Source organism: Equus przewalskii, chromosome 16 (assembly GCF_037783145.1).
Source record: "Equus przewalskii isolate Varuska chromosome 16, EquPr2, whole genome shotgun sequence".
In the NCBI taxonomy this organism is placed as follows: Eukaryota; Metazoa; Chordata; class Mammalia; order Perissodactyla; family Equidae; genus Equus; species Equus przewalskii.
In genome coordinates, this window is record NC_091846.1 from 320,761 (window position 1) to 347,889 (window position 27,129).

General features: G+C 40.1%; 1 protein-coding gene across 9 annotated transcripts in view; it reads left to right on the plus strand.

Moving 5' to 3' along the window:
• PARP4 (poly(ADP-ribose) polymerase family member 4) overlaps positions 1-27,129 on the plus strand; it is a 131,878-nt gene that overhangs the window by 3,472 nt on the left and 101,277 nt on the right. For 6 of the 9 annotated variants that reach the window (XM_070577758.1, XM_070577762.1, XM_070577760.1 and 3 more), the window contains 11 exons: positions 4,668-4,800; positions 6,555-6,756; positions 8,019-8,085; positions 8,948-9,023; positions 11,567-11,680; positions 14,069-14,218; positions 14,788-14,925; positions 15,926-16,099; positions 17,285-17,445; positions 21,037-21,174; positions 23,419-23,514. In XM_070577758.1, coding sequence (XP_070433859.1) covers positions 4,669-4,800; positions 6,555-6,756; positions 8,019-8,085; positions 8,948-9,023; positions 11,567-11,680; positions 14,069-14,218; positions 14,788-14,925; positions 15,926-16,099; positions 17,285-17,445; positions 21,037-21,174; positions 23,419-23,514 — 1,448 coding nt within the window. In that variant the 5' untranslated portion in view covers position 4,668. The remainder of the gene's footprint in view (positions 1-4,667; positions 4,801-6,554; positions 6,757-8,018; positions 8,086-8,947; positions 9,024-11,566; positions 11,681-14,068; positions 14,219-14,787; positions 14,926-15,925; positions 16,100-17,284; positions 17,446-21,036; positions 21,175-23,418; positions 23,515-27,129) is intronic. The other 3 variants (XM_070577759.1, XM_070577764.1, XM_070577761.1) reach the window with 1 other exon arrangement.

Below are 27,129 nucleotides of genomic sequence, written 5' to 3' on the forward strand. Positions count from 1 at the left end.
CCCTAGGTTTTGAGATTATTTTGCTGTTGTTACACATTTCTGTATTTTCTAAGGTGAGAATGAATTACATTTCTATTAGAAAACATTTTTTAAACGACAGGTCAGAGGACTTAAGAACTCATGGAGGACAAGTCAGAAGTGGATCTGAGCAGCCACGCCCGCTTAGCCTGCCCTGTCCAGCATAGAGGCTGTCCTGAAAATTGTTGAAGAGTCATTAGAGAGTTTTAGTGTTTTGTTTGTTGTTTGCTATTTAACTTTCAGAGATTAAGAGCAAGACAGATTAACCTAAATAGTGTAGTCTAGCATCTTTCACAGTATCCATCATCATCTCGCCCATCTATAAACAATGATAATTATGAATAAATTTGAATGTATAAAACAATCAACACATATGAAACTAGTAAATATTAATGCTATGGAAAGACAGAATTAAGTTGAGGGACTTCAGTTTAACCAGAACCCATAAAACAAAAAAAAAAGTGTGAACCTCTAATTTGTCCGTTTGTTGGACAGATACTACCGGGTCCTGGGTGGGATATACAAGTGTGGGGTGGGTTAGCAGGGAAGGGTCCCCGGGAGAAGGAACAGCATGTGTGAAGGCCCTGAGGACCAAGCTTGGGGTTTTTGCCAACCTGAAGAAAAAGCCAGTGTGACCAGGGCAGAGAGAGAGAGAGGTGGAGGATGAGGCTGGGGAGAGAGGCCAGGCCCTGAAGTAAGAAATTTGAATTTCATTTGAAATGTAATTTTCAAAAAAAAAAAAGGTTACTCAAGCTACAGCTTGGAGAAGAGATTAGAGGCAGAGAGGAGCAGAAGTAGGGAGACGAGTAAGGAATCTGCTGATGGGGGCTTGGGCCAAGGAGGCAGTGGAGATGGAGAAAGTGGGGAGATTCTACCTCTGTTCTGGGGCAGTGAAGACAAGAGGTGCTGATGGCAGGAGGGGAAGAGGGGGAGAAATCAAGGATAGCACCTGGTGGGTTTAGCTTCCAGCTAGACATGGCAGCCACTTGCCAAAGAGGGGTGCACGGGGAGGCCTAGGTTGGGAACTTGGCACATCTGAGGTGCCTGCTTTGGGGAGGTAGTGGGCATTTTGTCTGCATATATAGACAGCATTCAGGGCCTCAAGGAATGGGCACATTGCTCAGGCAAAGGGCCTGGAGTGGGGACGCCAACCTGGGAGAATGGGACGTTCAAAGGCAGATGGAGCAGGAGGAACGCGGAACCCTAAGTGTGTTCTCGGGAGCTGGGCCCAGTAGGCGCCCTTGGAGCCTGCAGCATGGGCCGTCCTAGAGCCTGCCAGGAACCTGCTAGCTAACTTTCTTTGAGTGCAAATCAGACCCAGGAACTGCGTTTCATGAGACACCAGCTTACTCTGGGGAACCTGCTAGAGATGACTTCAGTTTTAAAAAACTGACAAATGGCTACCGTGAATTAAACCCAATATCTCACCATTTATTCGTTTATTGTTAAATACGCATAAAATTTCTTTCAATTCAAAATATGCTTACTTTTCTTAGAAATAGTTCTTTCCTATATGTGGGAATGTATGACATAGTTAAAGAAATTAAATCAACTTCAAACGTGTTTGTGTATATATATATATATGTCTTTCATTTAAACATAAGTTGTACATTTTTATTGCTAATTGTTCAGTTTTTCTCCAGAATGGCTTAACAGAAACCCACATAACTAATAAGTCTCTTTGAATTTATAGAAAAATTATATATAAAAATTCATGGTTTCGGGGCTGGCCTGGTGGCCAAGTGGTTAAATTCACTTGCTCTGCTTCAGCAGCCAGGGTTGCGCCGGTTCAGATCCTGGGCACGGACGTGGCACTGCTCATCAGGCCATGCTGAGGCGGCATCCCACATGCTACAACTCGAAGGACCCACAACTAGAGTATACAACTATGTACTGGGGGGATTTGGGGAGAAGCAGGAAAAAGAAAAAAGAAAAAAATCCATGCTTTCACTATCACATAATGTTAATTTAGAAATAAATGCTTCTATATTCATAAACCACACACTTGATCTGTAACTGAAATCTGTCATGTGTTCATTAAGAGGTATGTTATGAGCCTATACAAAAGGATTTTTTAGTGTCATAATACCAGCCTTAAAGGATAGAAATGATTCTAAAACCAACATACATATTCCAAGCTCGGAGGATGTCAAATTTTTCTGATTACAGTCATGTACCCATAACTACGTTTTGGTCAACAGTGGATTCCGTATATGACAGTGGTCCCAGAAAGTTACAGTGGAGCTGACACATCCCCAGCTCCTCATGCTGTTGTAGCGCAACGCGTTACTCACGTGTCTGTGGCGATGCTGGTGTAAGCAAACCTACGGCACTGCCAGTTCAGTAAAAGTATAGGACATACATACTATGTACAGTACATAATACTTGATAATTATAATAAGTGACTATGTAACTGGTTTATATATTTACTATGCTATGCTTTTTATCATTATTTTAGACTGTATTCTTTCTACTGATTGAAAAGAAGTTTACTGTAAACAGAATGCTGTGTTATGCCAGCAGCAGCCTCATATATCTCGTGTTTACGGTGTCTCTGGATTGCATCATCTTCTCTTGTGCTTGACTTAATCTTGTGTTGTTTTGTTTATCACGGCCCCTAATCATACAAAATTCACTGCTAATGTTTCTGGTAAGAGGCCACATCGAATGACTTACCTGGAAACAAAATTAAAGTGATTAAGGACCACAAAGGTGGAAAATCAGTGACGGTTATTGCTCACCAGTCAGGCATGTCCCATTCCACCATAGCTACGATTTTGAAGAATGAGAACAAAGAGACAGAAGCTGTTAAAGGATCTGCTCCATTGAAGGTAACAAGACTAACAAAAGCCCAAGAAGGGCCTCTATCCGACATGGAGAAAGTTCTAATAACCTGGATTGAAGACCAGACACAGAAGTGTATCTCAGCACCATGACGATCACAACCAAAGAAAACAGTTTGTGCGCAATGTTGAAAGAAAAGGCTGGACCCAACTGTGATGTTGAATTCACTGCTAGCTCTGGGTGGCTAAAAGGATTCAAGAATCGTTACTCATTACACAACGAGAAAGTGAGTGGTGAGTCTGCGAGTGCTGATGTGAAGACAGTTGAAGAATTTTTGGAAACTCTAGATAAGCTGATTGTGGAGGAAAATTACTTACCATTCAGTATGGATGAAACCTCCCTATTCTCGAAACAGATGCTGAAGTGACTTTCAGCCATGAGGAGGCCAAGTCAGTGCCAGGTTTCAAGGCTTTTAAGGACAGGAGAACAGTCTTGCTTGGGGGCAGTGTTGCAGGCTACAAATTGAAACCCAAGTGATCTGGCACAGTGAGAACCCCACGGCCTTCGAGCGTGTTGATCAGCACACACTGCCAGTGAAGTCATGGATGACCCAGCTCCTCTCCCAAGATGGCCTCCTGAATTGCTGTACCAGCGAAATGGAGAAGTACTGTTTGGAGAGTAACATACTTTTCAAGATTTTGCTTCTTGTTGATAATGCTCCCAGATATCTTCCTTTATTGGTGATCTTCATCCTAATATCAGAGTGGTGTTTCTGTATGTTTGTGTCTTAGTTTTTAACAAAAAGCTTAAAAAGTAAAAAAAAAAATTTTTTTTAAATAGAAAAAATATAGAATAAGGGTATGAAGAAAGACAGTATTGTTGTACAGCTGTACAATATGTGTTTTAAGCTGTGTTATTACAAAAGGGTCAAAAAGTTTAAAAGTTCATGAAGTAAAGAAATAACAGTAAGCCAGGGTTAATTTATTATTGAAGAAAGATAAGTATCTTTAAACTGATTTAGTGGAGCCTAAGTGTACAGTGTTTGTGAAGTCTACAGTCGTGCCCAGTAACGCCCTATGCCCTCACATCACTCACCACTCGCTCGCTCGCTCACTCACTCACACAGAGCGACTTCCAGTACCGCAAGGCCCATTCATGGTAAGTGCCCTATACAGGTGTACCATTTTTTATCTTTATGCTGTGATTTTACTGGACCTTTTGTGGGTTTTTTTGCTGGGACAGATTCGCCCTGAGCTAACATCCATTGCCAGTTGTCCTCTCTCTTTTTTTTTTCCTCCCCAAGACCCCAGTACGTAGTTGTATATTCTAGTTGTAAGTCCTTCTAGTTCATCTATGTGAGCTGCCACCACAGCATGGCTAGTGACAGGTGAGTGGTGTAGTTCTGCACCCAGGAACCAAACTCGGGCTGCTGAAGCAGAATGTGCTGAACTTTCACCACGAGGCCATCGGGGTTGGCTCTACTATACCTTTTCTACGTTTAGATACACAAATACTACCATTGTGGTACAGTTGCCTACAGTATTCAGTACAGTAACATGCTCTAAAGCTTGTAGGCTAGAATAGGCTATACCATTACTACCTAGGCGTTTAGTAGGCTATACCATCTAAGTTTGTATAAGTACACTCTATCGTGTTTGCAGGACAAAATTGCCTAACACATTTCTCAGAATGTATCCCCATCGTTAAGTGACACATGACTACATAACATAAGTGCAATATGTTTTTAAAAAATAATGTCCGCCTTTCTCACAGTTTACATGTAAAACAATTCTAAATTCACTGTCAGTTATATTTACTGAAAAGAGAATCCTTAAAAACTGACTTGAAACTTTTTTTTCCTGCAGGATGACTGTAGGAATCTTTGCAAATTGTACCTTCTGTTTGAAAGTCAAGCACTTACCTCGTCAACAGAAGAAAAAGCTACAAACTGACATTAAGGAAAATGGTGGAAAATTTTCCTTTTTATTAAATCCTCAGGTATTTGCAAATTTCATAAAAACTGTATGATAAACATTATGCGTTAAGGGAGCAGGGGTCATGGTTAGAAGAGTAAGCAGAGAAAACTGGCAGCAGGAGAAAGTTAGTGAAGGCAGGAGAAACTGGGATAGGGCCTCCAGGGAAGTTGGGCTGAGGAGAGGCGGAAGAGGGAACACCGCCTAGTGCCATCTTCCCCCTGTTCCCGTGAGCTGTAGGACAAGCCCACATGCATGGAATCTGATACTATTAGAGCACAGCTGAAGACATAAACAGAAATAATTTCAGACCAGCCAAATCTATTCTCGAAGGAGAAAAGTTACAGGGCAGCATTTGCTAAAAGCACTCCATATGGTCACTCACCAGGCTGTCAATACTGGAGTGATACTGTCTGTGTGACTCATAGAGGACAGAAGGAAAACATGCAGTCTGAACTGATCTTTGTGGTACAGCTTGTACTGTTTGTTTTGTTTATTTAAAAGCCGGAGGGAGCTACCCTCCCTCTCTTGAAATGAACTGTAGGTCTGGCAGTTTAGATATAGAATTTCACAGTTGGAGGAAATCCTGAAAATAATTAAAGCCAACCCCCTTTTTTTTAACCACCTCATCATGAGAAGTAAAATTGAAGTCCAGAGCCATTGGATTCCAGGCCTGCAAATGCAGGACCTTCCCTGTATCGGTTGCTTTTCCCTCATTGGGGGTTCCCTCTTGATGGGGTTGACTCAGCCTTCCGCTTCCTGGGCCACAGCCCTGGGGCTTGCTGAAGGGGAGGCTGGTTTGTTCTGTGTAGCATGTTTTACTCCAGCTGGATGCTTGGTGCTTCTCTGGCATTTAGTAGTTTGCCTATGAATATCAGAAATGGAATGTCCCTGTTTACCTCCAGTTTAGGCAGAATTGTGTATACTTTCCTTACACAGCCTGTCTCACCATTTCTGTGGATAGATGAATAATTCATGCCTGTTAGACCTTCTCAGTTTATCTTCCAGGGAGAGAATGCCAACATGGTCTCTCATTTTTTGGAAATTCTTACATATGTGAGTGCAGCCTTTTTGGGAGTTATTTTGCCAATGTATATAAACATTTGAAATGTGCATACCAGCTGTTATAATGAAGGAGACAGCTTGATATGTAGTGGCGAGGAATGATCTCCAAGATAAATTAAGTGGAAAAGCAAGTACAGACCAGTGTGTTCAGCCATTTGTGGCTAAAAGAAGGGCTGTGTGCTTAGATGTGTGTTGCCTATACATAGAAGAGCTGTAGAAAGACACCTGAGAAACAAGTCATGACAGCTGCCCCGGGGGAGAGGAGCTGGGAACACTGCTTAACTTATTATTTTACTTTTAGATTTTCAGCAATGCGTGTATACTGTTTATCCAAAAATAAATTAATAAAATTACCAATTAAAATAAATAAATAAAGAATACCCTCTGAACGTCTCATTCCCCTCCTAAGGAAATAATTAAACAAGCGTATGAAGATATGTACATGAAGATGTTCGGCACAGCATTGTTTAGTGAAAATTTGGAAACCACCTCTAGGGTTGGTTAATCAGTTATGGTACATCCACATCCATACTCTTTAAAAACTTTTTTTTTAACTTTGCGTAACTAAAAATTATATTATTTATAAGAGTTTTAGAAATCTGAGAAAAATTGTTACAAATTACCTTCAAATAAGACTTCTTAAGAGTGAAAATTACAGATACAAATAATTTTTCTTTTTACTAATTCATATGGAATTGATTCTTTTTTTCTTAGTGCACACATATAATCTTAGACAGTGCTGATGTTCTGAGCCAGTATCAACTGAACTCTCTCCAAAAGAACCACATCCATATTGCAAACCCAGAGTTTATATGGGAATCTGTCAAAGAAAGGACGCTCTTGGATGTAAAGAATTATGATCCTAATAAGTCAGTGGGCCTCACACCACCTCCCTGTCAAAAGGCAAGCAGTCTTGGTAAGCATTTCATATCAAGCGCTTAATGTATTATAGGTGCTTTAGTCAAAGATGTTATAGACAAAGGATGGTCTAGAAATACTATGAAAATAATTAGGTTTCTCATTATCTCAGAAAATGGGAAACAAAATAGTGAAGGACAAAGGACTACTTTAGCAATAGAAATAGATTTATCAGTATCCACTCGAGTGTGGTCAGATTCAAAATGACTACAAAAACACTGATAATCTCAGAAAGCTTGGCGTGTAATTTTAACTGGGTGGGGGAAGAACCTTTTGTGTTAAAAAATTATCACTACAACCTAATGACTGGAAATTTTATGACCAGCTTATTGCTAAAGAAGTTTTTCCCAAAAGACCATCTCTCTAAAAGAAACATGCCTCCTTTATGAACCCAGATTTTATTTTGAAATCTGGCCAAGAAGAAAGCCTTTAGACACAGAGAAATGTACTCCTCATGAGTCGCATCAAAAGTCAAGCAATTCTGGTAAATATTAATTTCTAGTAAGCACATGATATATGTTAGATATGTATGATAGCAATCGTATTATTTATAAGAATTTTAGAAATCTAAATGTTTTGGTGTGGTGCAGCATCTTTAGACAAATGATTGTGCAGAAATACTGTCCTCAGACTTTCTTACTGTCTCGGAAAGTGGTAGCTGAAACAAAATAGGCAGGAGAGTAAACTCCTTGTCCGTTGAAAACATTTTTCAACATCCAGAGTAATACAGTCAGATCCAGAATTGCTACAAATACACTGATGATCATTGAGATCTCGATAGCATAATTAAAATTGGAAAAAAAATCTTTGCATTAAAGGAATTATTCCTATATATCATCATGCTAGTGTTACAATTCCTCTATAGGAAAAATATGAAGCAAAAATTATGTGGGAACCCTTGAATTTCCCTCCTCTAAACTAGAACATCCCCAGTTCCTTTGTTTGTGACATTGTGGCTCTCAGGAACTCATCCTGACCTTGTAGTATATTAGAAATGCATTGCATAACTATGCTTGCCGTAGGATTACATTAGAATTCTCCTCACGTGTCTATTAAAGTAGAATTATAATGATATTTTCTAAGTATCTTCTGATCTCCCTTCCTCTTCTCCCACTTTGTTGTCTTTAGATTACCAATAACTATAGCTAATTTAAGGACACCTAAAAAAGTAGAATAGTATGGTAAATATGACCCATATTCAAGAATCTTAACAGTAAATCTGAGAGTAGTAAACCAATGTCTTGTTTGTTTTAATTTTAGGAGTGAAAGCAGATGATCTATCCCTGGACAATTCCACAGAGAAGGAGAACGTTGTGGAAGTCACTAAGTAATATACTTCGGATCATTAGGACTCGGCAGTTTGCAAAATGTTTTCTAAACCTCAAGCACAGTATTATAACGTTATTAGTATATCAGTATTTTTTTGTAGTATTTTCATTTATCTTGCTTATCTAATTCTTTATTGTTTTTATTTATTTAAGACTTTTTACTTCAACTAGTACAGTGATAATTATTTTTATCTTCTCATTATTATTTGAGATTGGACATATTGTTAGATTGATTTTAAAAAAGAAAAACCACTGGAGATGAGATTTGGGCAGTCTGCTCACTCTGTTTCCTTACTGAACAGCCTTTAGAGTAAAGACAGTTCATTACTCTCTACTTAATATTTTAAAAAGTAGAAATAATAACAGCTTTCCGCAAATGGAGCATGAGTCTAAAGTTCTGTATAGCTTTTGAAAGTGTACCCAAAACTGCAGTATCAATTAGGCCTCACATTTGGTCTTATTTTATTTGCTAATAGTAGTGTTAAAAGAGAGGACAAATATCCAAATTAAAAGTACAGCTTATTCTAAGTCTGACACCTTTATTTTAAAGGGTAGCTGAGGTGTGGGCCTGTCTGGAGTGACCCCGCCTGCAGGGGTTGGAATCAAGGGGGCAGACAGGCCGCCTGGCTCTAGCGGGCGCTGAGTGTCTAGGGGGCGCTGAGTGTCTAGGGGGCACAGTGATAGGAAGAGGAGCCCGGTCGCTGCGCCAGGCCTCTCAACGACTGTCAGACTATCCGACGAGGCGGGAGGGCCCTGAAATAGATTGTGTGTGGAGTTAGGAGAGATACAAGAAAAATTTTATTGAAATTCTGTTTAGTCCATTTTTACTCTTTAGTAAATTTTTAATTATGTGAATTTCAGGTTTTATACAGACAATGTTGAAATTCTTGATTTTCCTCAAGATTTTGAAGTTGCAAAATATAACTCCTTGGAAAAAGTAAGAGTCATTGCTATTTGGGAAAAAACCTGTTTGAATATCTTCTGATTATTTTTCCTGTTGGATAATTTTCTCGTTGTTTTGAAAGTTGTGCATATCCTGAATAAATATTCTTTAATATATGAGGTGACTTTTAAAGGTCAAGAAAATTTTTACATTTGAAATTTAATGTTTAATTTTTGTGTTTTTATTATAAAAGTAATGCATGTTCATAATAAAAATGTAAACAATGCAAAATATTAATATGACATTAAAAATAAAGGTCCTGCTCCCTGTTATTAACAGTTTCTTGTATTTTAAGAGTAGATTTGACACAAAGTGTTTATACCATGTTGAACTTCCATTACTTTTCTTTAAAAAGAAAAACAAAAAATTTTTTCTCCATCACACAAATGTAAATTAACACTAGCATTCGAAATGATGCTGTATTTGTATTTTTTAGATATTTTAATAAAATATAACTTGAAACTAACATTCCCTCTGTGATAAAGAAAATATGAAAAGTGGTAACAGTTTAACTGTATACAGATATATCTATAGTAAAAATACAGGAGAGAAATATACCGAAATAGTAATAGAGATTATATATCTGTAGTATGATTTCAGTTGATTTTTATTTTTTCTTTATACTTTCGGTATTTTCTAAATTATATCTTTAAATGAACATGTATTAGTTTTATAATCAACAATTTTTTAAATTTTATTAAGGTCACAATAGTTTACAGCATTGTGAAATTTCGGTTGTACATTATTATTTGTCGGTCACCATATAAATGTGCCCCTTCACCTCTTAAGCCCACCCCCCAACCCTTTTCCCCTCTGGTAACCACTGATCTGTTCTCTTTGTCTGTGTGTTTGTTTGTCTTCCACATATGGATGAAATCATCTAGTGTTTATCTTTCTCCCTCAAAGTCCATCCATGTTGTTGCAAATGGGACGATTTTGTGTTGTTGCTTTTTTTTTATGGCTGAGTGGTATTCCATTACCTATATACCACATCTTCTTTATCCAGTCATCTGTTGATGGGCGCTTGGGTTGCTTCCACATCTTGGCTATTGTGAATAATGCTGCTGTGAACACAGGGATGCATAAGTCTCTTTGAATTGCTGATTTCAAGTTCTTTGGGTAGATACCCAGTAGTGGGATGGCTGGGTCATATGGTATTTCTATTTTTAATTTTTTGAGAGGTCCCCATACTGTTTTCTATAGTGGCTGCACCCGTTTGCATTCCCACCAGCAGTGGATGAGGGTTCCCTTTTCTCCACATTCTCTCCAACATTTGTTGTTTTTTATCTTAATGATTATAGCCATTTTAACAGGCATAAGGTGGTATCTCATTGTGGTTTTGATTTGCATTTCCCTGATGATTAGTGATGTCAAACATCTTTTCATGTGCCTGTTGGCCATCTGTATAACTTCTTTGGAAGAATATCTGTTCATATCCTCTGCCCATTTTTTGATCAGATTTTGTTTTGTTGTTGAGTTGTGTGAGTTATTTATTTATTTTAGAGATTAACTCCTTGTCGGATATATGATTTGCAAATATTTTCTCCCTGTTGGTGGGTTGTCTTTTCGTTTTGTTCCTGGTTTCCTTTGCCTTGCAGAAGCTCTTCAGTCTGATGAAGTCCCATCTGTTTATTTTTTCTTTTGTTTCCCTTGCCTGGGTAGACATGGTATTCAAAAAGATCCTTCTAAGACCGATGTCTAAGAGTGTACTGCCTGTATTTTCTTCTGGGAGTTTTATTGTTTCATGCCTTACCTTCAAGTCTTTAATCCATTTTGAGTTAATTTTTACGTATGGTGTGAGATAATGGTCTATTTTCGTTCTTTTGCATGTGGCTGTCCAGTTTTCCCAACACCAGTTATGAAGAGACTTTCCTTTCTCCATTGTATGTTCTTGGCTCCTTTGTTGAAGATTAGGTGTCCGTAGATGTGTGAGTTTGTTTCTAGGCTTTCAGTTCTGTTCCTTTGATCTGTGTGTCTGTGTCTGTGACAGTACCATGCTGATTTGATTGCTATAACCTTGTAGTATATTTTGAAGTCAAGGATTGTGATGCCTCCAGCTTTATTCTTTTTTCCCTGAATTGCTTTGGCCATTTGGGCTCTTTTGTTGTTCCATATAAATTTTAGGATTCTTTGTTCTGTTTCTGTGAAGAATGTCATTGGGGTTCTGGTTGGGATTGTACTGAATCTGTAGATTGCTTTAGGTAATATGCACATTTTAACTATGTTAATTCTTCCAACCCATGAGCATGGAATATCTTTCCAATTCTTTATGCCATCATTGATTTCTTTCAGTAATACCTTATAGTTTTCAGTGTATAGGTCTTTCACCTCCTTGGTTAAATTTATTCCTAGATATTTTATCCTTTTTGTTGTGATTGTAAATGGGATTGTATTCTTGAGTTCTCTTTCTGTTGGTTCGTTATTAGTGTGTAGAAATGCAACTGATTTTTGTAAGTTGTATAATCAACATTTTTAAATGGCATGTGTGGTTTGTTATTTAATAAATGCAGCTTATGAAAGAGTAACCTTTTTTCCAGCCTGGGACGGAGGGAGCTCAGGAATTGGCCGTGGTGGAGCTGCAGTGCTCCCAGGACCCCGGGGACCGTGCTTTTCTCATATCTGCACACTTCCTCATGGCTGATGGCACGGAGGTAATGATCTTTATATTGATTCCTGTGTTTTACCCTTGTTCATAACCAGTTTCCTTAAAATTGGTAGATGAACCAGCCAATCTGTTAACCTTTTCCTTTTTACCTGGTAAATAGTTTTGAAAAGTGGAAATGTGTTCTCTCTTGGGATGCGGCAGGAGAGGAGAGCATGGTGGGAACAGTGCCCCCTGACCACAGCAGCACAGGGCTCTCCTCAGAGGAGAGTACTCACTGAGGCGCAGGGCAGCCAGGGTTCCTGCCCCTGTTCTGAATCACTTATGGAATATTCTCCCAATGTATACACCTCTAAAAGCAGTCCATTCACACACTTTATCAAGTACCTACTTAATCCATTCACACACTTCATTAAGTATATCAAGCAGTCTACTAGACACTGGGACCCAAAGATAAAAAATTCTTCACACCCTCCCCTCGGAAGTCACCACCTGGGAGGAAGCAAGGCATTCGTGATTTTAATCCACTGTAGCAGAGCTGGTACTGAAGTGTATGTGAAGTGTTCTGCACTTGGTTACGGCAGGAAAGGCTTGGCAGAGGCCATGAGTCAGTGTTAAGTCAAGGGCGTGGTTCCAACCTGAAACAACTATGAAACAAAAATTAATCCAAGGCTAATGCCTAAAGTTCAAATAAAATGCTGCAACACCCATCAGGGTGTCTTCTGTCTGGACCTTCAGACCTACAGGCAGGAAACACAGCAGCCTGCAGGGTGCACAGGTGCTCCTCAGTGGGAGTGGTCCTCACAGCGGTTCGCTCTGGCTCTGGACACTTCTCGTTTGCCCCCACTCCACGTGTCAGCTCTGGGGTAAAGAAGGAAACTCACATCAGATGGGTGCAGGATCCACCTGAATTAGAAGCCCCACCCCACAGGAGCCCATACGTCTTGTAACATGGGCCTAGGTTCGAGATGCCTTAGAGAAAGTGCCTGTTATTCGATTCACCACTCACAGGGACCCCCCAGCCTCAGGTTTCCTACCTGCTATTTGTGGGTCATTCATTGAACCCCCAGTCCTGATGCAATTTAGTAATAAGAGGTCACCATTACCCAAGCAAACTTGCCTAATATTATAGCTGACGTTCCACCCTTACCAGGTTTCTATGCGAACAGATATAAAGAGTTAATCCAAGGTCAGATGTGTCCAAGAAGGAGAAAGGGTTCTATTACCTTTTACCCAAAAATATATACTATATTTTGTGGAAAATTTAGTCGTGGGGGTAAAAAGTAAGTAAAAATCAAGTTGAAAACTATGATAGAAAGTGTCATGATTGTTTTTCTTCGTTGAAAAAGAAAACTATAACACTGCAAGACCATCCTGTGCCTTCCTGCCTGCTGTAGTGAGAGCCGGTCCAGGGAGCCTCCCCTCTCAGCCAGCCGGAGTCTGAGAACGCGGGTGGGGCCCCTGGGGTGAGTCTGCCCGCCGTGGGCGAAGTCATCTTCCCTGACCAGCAGTGTAGGAGCCGCTCTGCAGAGGAGGCTTTTCTAGCTTGCCCTTCTCCTTTATGAAACCATTTTGATGGAAATCTTTCAAAATTATGGTAAACTCTGCATTCTTAAGTGGAGTAACTTGAACATGATATACTTCTTTTTTCCAAGTTTCACAGGCATCCTGGGCCACCAGTGTTGGGGGGCGGTGTCTCAGGGTCGTGAGTAGTCCGGCTTCCCCCGGGGCTGAACACCCCAGAGCCAGGGCCTTGGCCGACCCCCACAAGGACATCACGGACCCCGGCTGGGGCGAATCCTCCTTCAGGCTCTGAGGTTAATGGTGGGATACCTGCGCACTACAGGGGCAGGCATTTCCAGGCAGAGCAGAAAATGCCTCATCCATAGGCAGGTTGGAATGAGGCAGGCTGTTTGTGCCTATCCACAGGGCTCCTCGCTGCCTGCCTTTAGCATTATTTGTATGACCTAAGAGCTTTCCTGCCTTTCTCCTTGCTTGTAGCTATCATTTTGTTTTGACTGTGTACCTGCCTCTAACAGTAATCATTTCTGCCCCTCCCCCAGTTTATTTTTTTCATTTCTAAAAAGCTAGAAAGCCAGACTTCAAAGCTAATTAGAATAGTATGGAAAGGAAGAGTGGGGTGTCTCTGAATGAACGTTTGAGTGGCTCTCCAGTGAATCAGATGTGTCTTTTCTGCCTGTTGTGCCTGCTCAGGTTTTTCCCCCTTACTTTCACGTTTTAGGCTGTTTTGTGAAGAACTGAAGATTTAAGTAATTCTTTTAAAAAACTAGTTTCCAAACTCCTTCACAGCAGGGATCGGATGACTTGTTTGTGTTCCTGTCCTCATGAGCCACAGTAGGTGTTCAGTAAAGATTGATATATTAGTAAGCTACTGTGTCCTCATATCCTGACACTTGGCTGCATATGTAATTCACAGACCAGAAGACAGTTATCTGTAAAGAAAACCTCTGCAGAGGCAAGCGAATACTATGAAAATTTCATTGAAGAGCTGAAGAAACAAGGATTTCTACTAAGAGAACATTTTACACCCGAAGCAACCCAATTAGCATCTGAAAAATTGCAAGCAGTAAGAGTGTTTATACGTGTTATTTTGTGTTGTTGATTGAATACTTTTAATAGAAATGTTTTCTTTATGACAAATAGAAAAATGGCAGGAGAGAAGACTAGGAGTTAAGAAAAGGAAAGGCAGACCCACAGAAAGGCGTGGAAACTGAGTGGGAAGTAAGTCCCAGGAGGAGCCATAAAACTTACTGGTTATTTCAGCACCAGCCCTCACAGCTTTCAAAGGATTTCATTATAACCTAGGCCAGGAGTCAGGAATCCTTTTCCCTTAATGCCACTTAACCTTTACTGCCACTGGCAGGCCTTAAAGTTACAGGGTGAAGAAAAAGGCAAAAGGAAAAATAAAATGGGAATAAACGAGAGAAGGAGGAATGAGAGAAGAGGCTAGGGAGGAGATGGAGGGAGAGACGAGCAGGAAGAGGAGGCCCACGGTGTTAATAGCTGCTTGGCTGCGGGCGACCCTCCTAGGCTATGATTCGTTGTGTCTTCTCATGCCTCTGTTCATCTCGGTTTTAAATAAACCCAGTCATGAAAACTTTCTGTTGGTGTTTTTTTTGTGTTTTGTTGTCGCAGTTGCTGTTGGAGGAGGTAATAAATTCCAGCACTCTGAGCCAAGAGGTGAGCCATCTGGTGGAGATGATTTGGGCAGAAGCTCTCGGCCACCTGGAGCACACACTCCTCCAGCCTGTGAACAGGATTAGTCTTAATGATGTAAGTCAAGTGTGTCCTTGAAATACAACGTCTGACATGGCAAACCTGCTTTCTGGCTTATTAGCTTAAATAATACCACTTATGTTTGAGTGTGAGTCCGGTTGTTCTTGGATGCGTTCCTGACTGTCCGTTCTTCTTACCCTGGAGAAGGGGAATACCAAGAGCACGGAGGGGATCATAAGCTTCCAAGGAAACGAGACCCTCCTCTCTGTAAGATGTCAGGCACAGCTGCTGATCAAAGCTCGGCTGCTTGGTGCCGGCTCATTGGGAGGCCTGCTTCTCTAGGTCAGGAGATTTGTAGCAGGCCTGGGGGACATAAGTGCTCTTGGTCCTCAGTTAGATGCTCAGACCCTAATCCACTTCATAGTGATGGCTTCAGAGTCTTGTACCTTCTGACTGTCTGAGGGATAGGCAGGCATGCTTCCGGCCCTCCAGAAAATGCTCCTTTTAATTACATATGAGTGAAAGAACAAGTCAAAATATTCCCAATGGGACAACTTGTGCAACTGCATTGTCATCCTAATATAATATAGGCAGTTTTCCTCTATGGAGTCAAACTAATTTCTATCAGGGAGAAAAAGGTTTCTTGAGGTAAAATCTAAGAAGTACTTGCATAATTAGAAACAGGTTCTGGAGGGTTTTGTTCCTAGTTCGATTCTGACATCTGTCTAAATTTGTTGTGTGAAAGGCAAGTCTCCCACAGTTGCATTAGCATTTCTCTCTCTGTGGATGTAGATGCAGATACATAGATATAGACATTCAAGGCTCTGGTTCTTTCCTCTAGTTAAGCCAAGCACTTTGGGGAAGCTCCTCATGGCATCCCAGTCACTGAGACACAGCTTCAGTGAACATTGCATTTGTTTTATGGCAGGTGTCAAGTAGAAAACTAGTAGTTGTGGCCTATCTAACAACTATTTTAGATATTTTTATGTGTTCCTTCACTTTTTCTATAATTAGCGAGATTTCATTTTAATAAGCGTATATCATCTTTTATTTACAGGTGAGCAAGGCAGAGGGAATTCTCCTTCTCGTAAAGACGGCACTGGAAAATGGAGAAACAGAAGAACAATTGCAAAAGATGATGACGGAATTCTACAGATTAGTACCTCACAAAGGTGCAACAGCTGAACAAATTACCCTGAGACTGTTAGCGAAGAAAGAGGACCTCTGCCAGGTAAATCTCTGAAATATAGAATTCAATTTAAAATATGTTGGGGGAGGGCTCTCTTCAAATCTGGTGAATAAGGGGACACTGAATCACAAATTGCTACACTCTAGGATAATTTTCCAGATCAGGAGATGAGTTAGGATTCTTTCTGCAGAAGAAACAGACAGCTGCAACTGACTTGAACAGTGAGGCTGCTGATCACCCTGGAAAGCAGCAAGTCCGGATGCACGGTGGCTGCTGGCCTAGTGCACTGAGAGGCAGCATTATCATCAAGGCAGCTGCTTCCCATCTCTGTGCTTCCTGTAAAGGGACCTCTTCCCTCTCGGCTCCCTTACAACCATCTTACAGCTGCAATAATTCATAGCATCTCCTCCAGAATATTTCTTTTTGTGTCTCTTAGAGGAAGCCCCTGGCAAACTCTTCTTTCTTTGGTCAGAACTGAGTCATGTGTGCATTCCTAAGCCAGCTGCTGGCGAGGAGAATGGAATTACCGTGACTACTCAGAAACAGACCGTCTCCCCCGAGCTAAGGGGGAAGGAGTAGGGCTCAGCAAAGAGGAGGTCAGAGCGACGGCCAGCGTGTCTTGGATGAGACCACTGTCACTCTCTGGCTCTGAGTTGCCTCATCTGTGCATAAAGGGATTAAGACAAGATCAGAGATCCGTGACCTAGACTTCAGAGGAGTTTATAGATGTGAAATTTTGCATGTTTGGGGGAAATTATAGCTTTCAGCAGATTTCCAGAGGAATCTGTAATCCAAGATAAGTGAAAAATCAGTAGGTGCGATGAACCAGTACATGAGATAATAAAGGACCCTTCCACAGTTAAAACTCCTAATCATTTAAAATGATTTGCCTAACACTCAGGGTAACGAACCTCAGTCAGTCTTGCTTCTGAGAGGGTGTGTATGGTGCCCACCTCAATACTTCTGCAGATTAGAGGAATAATGTACCTGAAAACACTGCATTAACAAGATGCGCTATCCTAATGCAACTGTATTATTATCGTGTATTGTGCTATCCCCGAGGCAGCTGCCCTCACTTTAACATGCTACTTACAGCACAGGCAGTTGTTGATCAAAAGCTTTGGAGAGATAAGCTTATTTTTCCAATCTTTTTTGAGAAAGTGTAAAGTGATAAAAATATTTTGATATGTGGTGATTCTAATGTCTGTGTATCCTTTCCGTCTACAGCTAATAAGAGACATGGTTAATGTCTGTGAAACGAATCTGGCCAAACCCAACCCACCATCTCTTGCCAAATATCGAGCTTTGAGATGCAAAATTGAGCATGTTGAAGAGAACACTGAAGAATTTTTCAGAGTTAGAAAAGAGTTATTGCAGGATAATTGCGGGTAAGTATAAAGGAAGTATGTTAGGATCTGTTATTCTGTAATACTATTTCACATTCTGATGTGAATTACTTGGATAAGTTAATCCTCAGTAACAAGATAACTATGTTGTGATGACCAGTTACTTTCTTCTCTGTTTATAATAGGGCATGGGGCAGTGTTCTACGCTTGAAAACACTCCCTACTATTCCACTCTAATTTCAAGGTTACCTAATCTTGCTGAGAATTAAATTTTAAAATTTCAAATCAAAGGGTATTTGAGTTTATGGGTTTTTGGGGGGGTTTTTTAGCCCTGAGCTAACATCTGTTGCCAACCTTTTTTTTTCCTTCTTCTCCCCAAAGTCCCCCCAGAACATAGCTGTATATTCTAGTTGTAGGTCCTTCTGGTTGTGCTATGTGCTATGCTGCCTCAGCGTGGCTTGTTGAGCCGTGCTGTGTCCGTGCCCAGGATGCGAACAGGTGAAAACCTGGGCCACTGAAGTGAGTGCAGGAACTTGACCACTCGGCCATGGGATCAGACCCTGAGTTTATGTGTTGAAGAGTATTACATAGGAAAATCCACTTAAATTAAGATTTTAAAATGCAGGAATGTGGCGTGGCAGCTTCTAAAATGGCCACTCCATGGCGTGAAGCACTCAGATGAAAACGTGGCAAACACGTGAACAGCTATAGCAGCCCGAAATGTCAATTACATGTTTCCTTGTTGACTGTGCATGTTCCTGTTTCTGAGGTAGCAGCTAACAAACGGATGGATCAGCTGCTCAAATAAGCCTTTATTGGATTGTAATAACTTTGTAGAATCACCTCGGCTAAGAGTCCAGACCCAGTTTCAAGGTTCAGAAACTAGGTTTATTGATTGTTCTCAAGGGTGGGGCTGACTTTCATTGGTTTGGTCATTCATTACACCGCAGCACTTCTCTGCCTGAAGTCTTTCTCGGATCTCATTATAACAGACCAGGTTACCTTTCTTCAGCCTTGCACACTCCTTAAAGCCAATGGTAGTGAATTGCAGCTACTTGTACCAGCTTGCGGGGGCCAATTGTTAAATTTTTAGGGATTTTGTTAATTGATTGTTAAACCATTAGTAACTTGAAATCCGCTATGGTGGGAGGATTTACACGGTGGATATCAGCAAATGCTACAAATCAGGTCTGTGTGTGGGTTTTGTTGTCTTGAGAGTTAGTTTTTAGCACCCTACTAGAACCAGACCCAGCCACGTCTCTCTTCTAGACTAATTCAGACCTGTCTAAAATTAGTTTCTGCCTGCCTTGGTCAGTGATCATCAAATTCCATTCCCAGTACCACTTCACACCCACTAAGAAGGTTATATTAAAAAAAAAAAAGGAAATTATATGTGTTGATGATGATTTGGAGAAATTGGAACCCTCAGACATTGCTTGTGGAAATGTAAAATAGTGCTGCTACTGTTTGGGGATTCCTCAACAAATTAAACACAGAATTATCATATGCCCCAGCAATTCCACTCCTAGTTATATACCCAAAAAAGAACTGAAAACAAGTACACAAACAGATACTTGTACATGAGTGTTCATAGCAGCACTATTCACAATAGCCAAAAGGTGGAAACAACCCGCATGTCCATCAGTGGATGAATGGATTAACAAAATATGGTGTATACATATAATTGAACAAAAATATATATTTATTTATAAAATGTGATAAAAATATATTGGGGGAACCTCAAAAACATTATGCTAAGTGAAAAAAGCCAGACACAAAAGACCACATATTGTATGATTCCATTTATGTGAAATATCTAGAATAGGTAAATTAAATCCATGGAGACAGAAAGCAGATTGCCTAGTGCAGGGAGAGGGAAGAATGGAGACTAACTGCTAATGGGTATGGCGTGTTCTTTTGGAGTGGTGAAACGTTTTGGAACTAGATAAAGATGGTGGTTGTACAACATTTTGAACGTGGTGAATACCACTAAGCTGTAGACTTCAAAATAGTTCATGTTATGATATGTGAACTTTACCTCAATTAAAAAAATCCATTTCTGTAGATCTTTTCCAGATTTTGCTTTTATGTATAATCAAATTCTTTTGATTTGACTTTTGACCCTCCCCTAGGTATTTGCTAGAATCTAATATTAATTAAGAGGCTAGTAACAATGAAGGTAGAATAAGGAGGGCAGTAGCTGGCTTTCTCCAGAGAGTCAAAGGGAAGGAAAGGTATGTCCTCCAGCCCTGGGGAGCGGGGTGCTGCTCAGTCATCTAATGTAACTCAGCAAGCCCTTAGAGATCCCACCCTCACCTGAGTATTAAAGTACTCATACAGCAAAAGCAGGCTCGCCCTAGAGAGAGTCAGCTGCTGTGAAAAATCAGATTTTCTCCATTTCATTTCACTAATATAATGATTTTTTCATATTAATGTTTTTCTAGTTATAAAATTCATATTCTTTGCTAAAAGTTTAGAAAATAAAAATATAGGAAAATGTAAAGAAAAGTAAAGACCACCCAGAATCTCACCACCCAGAGAAAAGTCAGAGAAAATGTAACCACGGTTAACATTTTGGTGTAGAACATATCCCAAATTGAATTGTTGATTCTTCTCTGTACCCGGCGGTATGCTGGTAAACCAGCTCTCTGAAATAAAAGTCCTGATCTGTCGTGTTTGCTGGTGGCTGTGGTGTAAATACTGCCCCCTGTGGTAGCTACTTCCAGGCTACCAACGGGACCCCACCACACGCGAGCGGGGGAGGCGCGCTGAGCAGGCTCTCGAACCCCTCTGCGCCTGCGCCGCTCCCTCAGCCGGACCCCAGTCTTTCCCCGTGCTTCCCGTCTCAGCTCCCCACCCAGCGCCGCTGCTGATGCTCTCCCCCTCACCCCACGTCACCGTGTTCTGTCAGTTCTGCCTCCAAAATACCTTTAATCTCCTGACTTCTTTCTTACACTGCTGCCCTCCATAGGCCAGACCACTTCTCGTCTACGCTGGTGCAGGAATGTCCTTCTTGACATTCTTTCCCCTCCTACCTCATTGGATTTGTTTTCCCATAACAACTAGTTAGATCTTAAAATATATACTGTATCATGCTGTATGCCAATAAGTGTCACCTCCAAGCTGCCTTTTTTGACCACCATCTCTCTGAACCTGGTTGATTTCCTTAATAATGCTTAAAATCAGGTATTTGTTAACTTCTAGAATTTTTTCTCTCTGCTTAGATTGTAAGTAAGCTCCATGAAGCCAAGACCGTGTTGTTCTGGCACAATACTTGCCACGAGCATATTTGCTGAATGAATGCGTGAATCAGTGAATGAACTCATGCAATCTGTATTTTCCAAATATTATATATTTCACAAAATTTGGGATCATACCATACATAAAGTTCTGTAACCTACTGTTAAAATTTATATTTCACTATGAAGTTTTACTTCATATCCTTATTTATTTTTTAAGAGTGTGATTTTTTAGTGGCTGTATAGCATTTTCAAGATACCTTTTGTGGTGATTCATTGAATCATTTACCTAATAATGGACATTTGGGCTGTTTTGTGTTTTCTGCTGCTAATAATGATTTTTGGTTTTGCTTTCAATCATGTAATCTCAAGGTTTTTCTTCTAATTCTTACAGTAGAAGTCCAGTGAACATCTTGCAGATATTTCGAGTTGGCAAAGTGAATGAAACCACGGAGTTTTTGAGTCGGCTTGGCACTGTGAAGCGCTTGCTGCATGGGTCGCCTGTGCGAAGCTTTGTAGGAATCCTGTCCCGGTGAGAGTGCACCATCTTTGTCTTCCAGATTTTTCAGCCTCATACATGTGAACTGTTTCACCTTATTTTTTGCTACACTGCATGGGTCTCTTCAGTGAAAATCAGCCAGCTTATTGCATTCCAGAGAAAATTGAACTCTTTAAATTATAATTAAATATATAATTTAAATTATGTATTTATTATTATATATACTTTAAAGTGTAGTACATGGATATGAATTGCTTCCTGAGAAAAGGTGACTCTATTTCTTGACTCTTCCATGTGTATCTAATCTAGAGATAGTCTAACACTTAAAGAGAAAGGTCTAGAAATTAGATTGCCTCTCTATTCAAAACGTAACTATAACTTTCTGTTTGCTTTGAATAACCACTGAATGTTAGGGCTGAAACTGAAGTTGCACAGAGCAGGAAAATATGATGAAACCTGGATCCTTAATTAAATACCGAAGAAGAGACTTAAAAAGAAACATACAAGATCCATCTGGAAAAAACTGTGAACTGCTTTTGAAGGACTCAAAAGACGCTTGCACTAACCAGAAGGATGCCAGTTTTCCTTGTATTAACCTATAAATTTAGTGCTATCACAATAACAGTACTAAAAAGATTTTTTTAAAGAAATAAGCTGATTCTACAGCACTTTTTTTTTTCCCTGCCGAGAAAGATTGGCCTTCAGCTAACATCTGTGCCCATCTTCCTCTATTTTGTACATGGGATGCCACCGCAGCATGGCTTGACGAGTGATGCTAGGTCCCCATCCAGGATCCGAAGCTGTGAACCCCGGGCCACCAAAGCAGATCACTCGAACTTAACCACTATGCCACCAGGCCAGCCCAGCAGATATTTTTTAAAGATTTGACATTACCAGGGTAATTCTGAAAAAGAAAGAGTAAAGAGGGAAAATTAACCAGTCAGACGTTGAAAACATAGTATAAAGCTGTAGTAATTCGTATAGTAAGTAGTGCATAAATAGATGAATGAACAGAATAAATAGGCCACAAAGAAGCACAGAAACAGGCAATTTAGTATATGATAAAAGTAGCTTTTATCTCTGTAGAAGAAAGATAATTTCTCAATACTAAATATTGGGATAAATAGATAACTACCTAGAAAAAATATAAAGTTCCTCACACTTATATTAGCTCTACGTGGAGGAAAGATTTAAAAATTAAAAATAAACTGTAACAGTACTAAATGAAAAATGGGAGAATTTTTTTAAAATAATCTTTGAGTGGGAATTGCCTTTCTAAGTACGACTAAAAGCCATTTTATAGAAATAGTCCCATCTCGTAATACAAAATTCAAACAGCAGATGTTTCTATAGTAAGAGGCAGAAGTGTCCCTTTACCTGCCTTCCCACGGGGAACCGTGGTTTTGCTTTGATTGCAGAGAGTTTGAATGCTAGAAGCCCCATAGGAACCTGCATAAATTCTTGAACAAGGAAGAAATGCAGGCAGCATTGGGCTTAAACATTCTTCCACTGAGCACTAGGGTGTCTTCGCCTGAAGGAGGCCGAGCCCAGAGACGGGAAAAATGGCCAGCAGCCCAGAGCTGGCCAAGATGATGATGAGAAACTGGCCATAGCTTGGTACGTTTTAGTGGCACCTGGAACTCCTTTTGTGGGATTACTTTGAAATGCATTTTTCTTTTCATTTCGTACTATTTATTTATTGTCTTTTAATTGGTGCATTTATTTTTTCCAGCTTTATTGAGGTATAATTGACAAATAAAAATTGTATATTTTAGGTTATACAGTGTGATTTTTTTAAGGTGTGCAGTGTGATGATTTAATATACACATACATTGTAAATTAACACAAGCAAGTTAATTAACACATCGATCACCTCACATAGTTACCTTTTTTTTCTTGAGGTGAGAATGCAAGATCTACTCTCTTAGCAAATTTCAAGTATGCAATACAATATTATTAGCTATAATCACCATGCTGTACATTGGATCTCCAGAACTTGTTCGTCTTATAACTGAAAGTTTGTACCCTTTGCCCAGCAGCTCCCCGATTCCCCTAATCCCCAGACCCTGGAAACCACAATTCTACTCTCTGGTTCTCTGAGTTTGACATTTTTAGATTCCACATATAAGTGAGGTCATGCAGTATTTGTCTCTCTGTGTCTGGCTTATTTCACTTAGCATAATGTCCTTAATTAGTACCTGTCTCTGCTAGAATTATGAGGCTATAATAAAAGATTCCTTTTTTCTAGTAAATCATTATAATGCCCTTTCTTTTTAGTGGGTTGCTCTTACCCAAAGTCGTTGAAGCCCGTGGCGTGAAAAGAACAGACATTGGAAATCTCGGGAGTGGAATCTATTTCAGCAATGCACTCAGGTTAGTATGTTATGTCCTTAATCGTGTTGCTCACACCCGTCACCAAGGAGTCGGTGCTGAGTATTTGCTGTGTGTTTCCATGTGTCCTTGGTGCGAAATTTCTCACCCAAAAAACAGATCGTTGAAAGCAACCAGTTTCCTCAGTGTACTGTAGAAGCATGTCTTTTCTGGTGGATATTTGGGAAAATTATATTTGCAATCATCTTAGTGATTTTAGTATCCTGAGAGCTTTTATATGTATTTACCCACTTAGTTGTTACAACAATCCGGAGGTCAGTTCTATTGTTATCCTGTATCACAGATGAGAACACTGAGGGACAGTGAGGATATTTTGCCTAAGGTCACATAGTATTTTCTCTTTCTTCAGAGCCAGCTATCTTAGCTTCTACAGCACATGACCTCTCTTCTAAACAGTTTATCTGTTTTATATGAATTCTAAATGCCTGGAATAATATTTCATCTTCAGTATCCTTGTTAATGTTTAAATCTGTCCTCATAATAGCCACAATGTATTGGACGTCTGCCCTGTGCTATTCACCAGGCTAAGTGCTTCATGTACCTTGTCTGTAAACCTCACAACTGGTGTTGTGACATCACTTTATGAAAAGGAAGCAGACTCATGGAGGTTAAGTAACTTATGTAAGGTCACAGAGCCAGTTATTTGATGGAGTCTGGGTTCAGGCCCAAGACAAAGGATCATTATCCAGGATATTTAAAGAGTTCCCATAAATCAATAAGAAAAAATAACCCAATAAGAAAATGGGCGAAAGACATGAATAAGAACCTAATAGAAGAGGAAATATGTATGGGCAATAAAATTAGAAAAGATTAGTAATGAAGAACATGCAAATTAAACCATTATGATACCATTTTATACTATCATATTGACAAATAAAAATTTAACATGTCCAGGTATTGCTAAGTCTCTAGAGCAACCTGAACTCTCAAACACTGTTGATAAGACTATAAATTGACAAACCCTCTTGAAAAAGTTTTCGCATTATCTGATATAGTCGAAGAGCATAGTTGATAGTATAACTTGGAAATCCTACAGATGGGCCTGTGAACCAGGAAGCAGTGGTTCTCAAGCCTGGCTGCACATTGGAGTCACTTATGGAAACTTTTAAACCCTACTGGTGCTGATTTCACCTGTTAAAAAACAAAATTCAACTGAGTAAATTAGAAGATCTGATTGGCTTTATTAAATGATTCATGGCTGCATCTCATCTGGCAAGCAGAGAGATACTCTGGGGGTTACATGACACAGGAGGCTTTTATATTCAGGAGAGCGGGACAAGGAAAGGAAGTCATTAGCAAGTTCATTGGAGGAAAGTAAAAGTTCAGATGATGACAACTTCTCATTGGCTGAGCTGTGGCATCTTCCATTGGCTGGGCTGATTGCTGGGCAAGAAGGAAGTTTTCCTTCCTCCTGCTAGAGTAGTAAAGTAGTTGCACTTCCTGTTTTGGAGCGCAAGGTATGTCTCTTCCTGTTGGGGTCAGTAAATCATGCTTCTTCCTGTTGGGGTCAGTAACTGATGTCTTCCTATTGGGGTCTGTAATTGACATCTTCCTGTTTGGGGCAATTGACGAGGAGTGGCAGGGCATGAGAGCACCCTCTACAGGCCTTCCCAACTCCAAATTTAGTTGAGGTTTCCTTTATTAATTTTAACAGGTACCCCTTTTTGATCAAGATCTGTTCTTCAAAAGCATTGCTGATCAAGGGTCAGGTTTTCCAAATTCAGTAGCCTTTATCTCTTGGTGCCAGGAAGGACCTTTTCTGGGTGTTGTGTCCCATGTTAGAGGGAAAGTGCACTGACTGGAAAGTGCTCGAGGCCATATTTGAGTAACAAGAAAGAGTAATAGGAAGAACTCTCAGGTGTTTCTTATTCAAAGTCTATATTCAGTCGAGGTCGTAAGCATTGGAAATCCTCTCGAAGCACTGAATTAGCATCACCTTATTAGGCATGTCATTTTTACAAAGGTTCAACAAGCCGTAGGTATAGAACAAATCCAGGTTGTAAGATGGTTCTAAACGAGGAGCCCAGACCTGAAGGTAACCAGCTGACCAAATCAAGACTGTAGATTATCAGGTGAAACTTATTGTAGCCACTGTGCTTGTTCCCTAATTTTATGCAATTGGGTTTCTACTTCTCCAGAGGCGTTTATTTATGTGCAACAGGAGGTATTTATTGCACAGACACCTCCTTGCTCAGAAAGTGGATAATCAAGGGCTATATGATTATCCAAAACTATTTTAGCTGACAAGTCAAGCGATCATTGGTGAGCTGAGACTGATTTGGCTGGGGAATCGGCCAACTCTCCTAACATTAGGGAGCTATTTCTGATTGTTTGTTCGTTGGCGCTTAGTCCGATCCGTGGAGAGAAAGCTCTCCCTGCAGGGGCAAACCCAGAATCACACGCCTCCTAGAAGTTCTCATTTCAGGCGATTATAGAGGTGAGATGAATGAATGGGAAGCTTCTGTTTTGTTGTGGAGAGAAAATAGAACAGTGAATACAGCAAGAGCACATTGATCCCTTTATTCTTCTGCTGTCAAGGCAGTGAGTTGCAGTTTTGTAGAAGTCTTCTCACCAATGTTGAGTCATAATTTGAGTCATCTTTTTCTTTTTATTTAAAGATTTTCTTTTTACTTCTTCTCCCCAAAGCCCCCCAGTACATAGTTGTATATTTTAGCTGTAGGTCCTTCTAGTTGTGTGGCATGTGGGACGCCACCTCAGTGTGGCTTGATGAGTGGTGCTAGGTCCGTGCCCAGGATCTGAACCAGCATAGCCCTAGGCCACTGAAGTAGAGCTTGCGAACTTAACCACGTGGCCAAGGGGCTGGCCCCAATTTGAGTCATTGTAAATGCACACTGGTGGGGGAAGGAATGCAAAACCTGAAAAATGGGGTTTCCCAGGGAGCCAGGAAGAACCAAGTGGCTGTCTTGGGTTTCCCATAGCCCCAACTGTTCATTTAATTTACCACCATTGTTTACCCATCCTAATTTTTCTGACTCGTGAGCAGACTGTTGCTGTGATACAAGGACATTATGATGGCAAAAGTCGCAATGAGAGGTCATTTTTTTGCAGAAGCAGACTGGACTTCATCCACATGTGCTACAATCTGTATAGATTGTGTTACTGCTGCCTTTGCCTGAAAGTCAGCTAGGGCATTTTCCTGGTACTCAGCTTCAGTCCTTTTAGTGTGAGTCTTGATTTTGATGCCAAGAAACAGTTTAGTTTTGTAAGTTTCCTTTCTATGAATATTCTTGAAGGTGAAGCATCTTTGCCAAGACATCAGAGTAACTATGAATGACAATAGACTAAAAAAAAATATGGTTCATTATAATGCAGTTGATGAGGGAATTTGATTATTTCTGTGACATACATTTTCAGATAATAACTAGAATTGTGACTGATAACATTATACCAGAACATATTAGGATTTTAGAAATTTCACACAATTTCTAGAACACTTACATGACTATACAGACACAGCACACAGAAGGATTCCAATCGTGGCCAGTACTGACCATACGTAAAATTTTTTCCCATATTATTTCTAGTAGTTTTAATTACATATGTTAGAATTTTTAACCCTTAGAAGACTTTAATTTC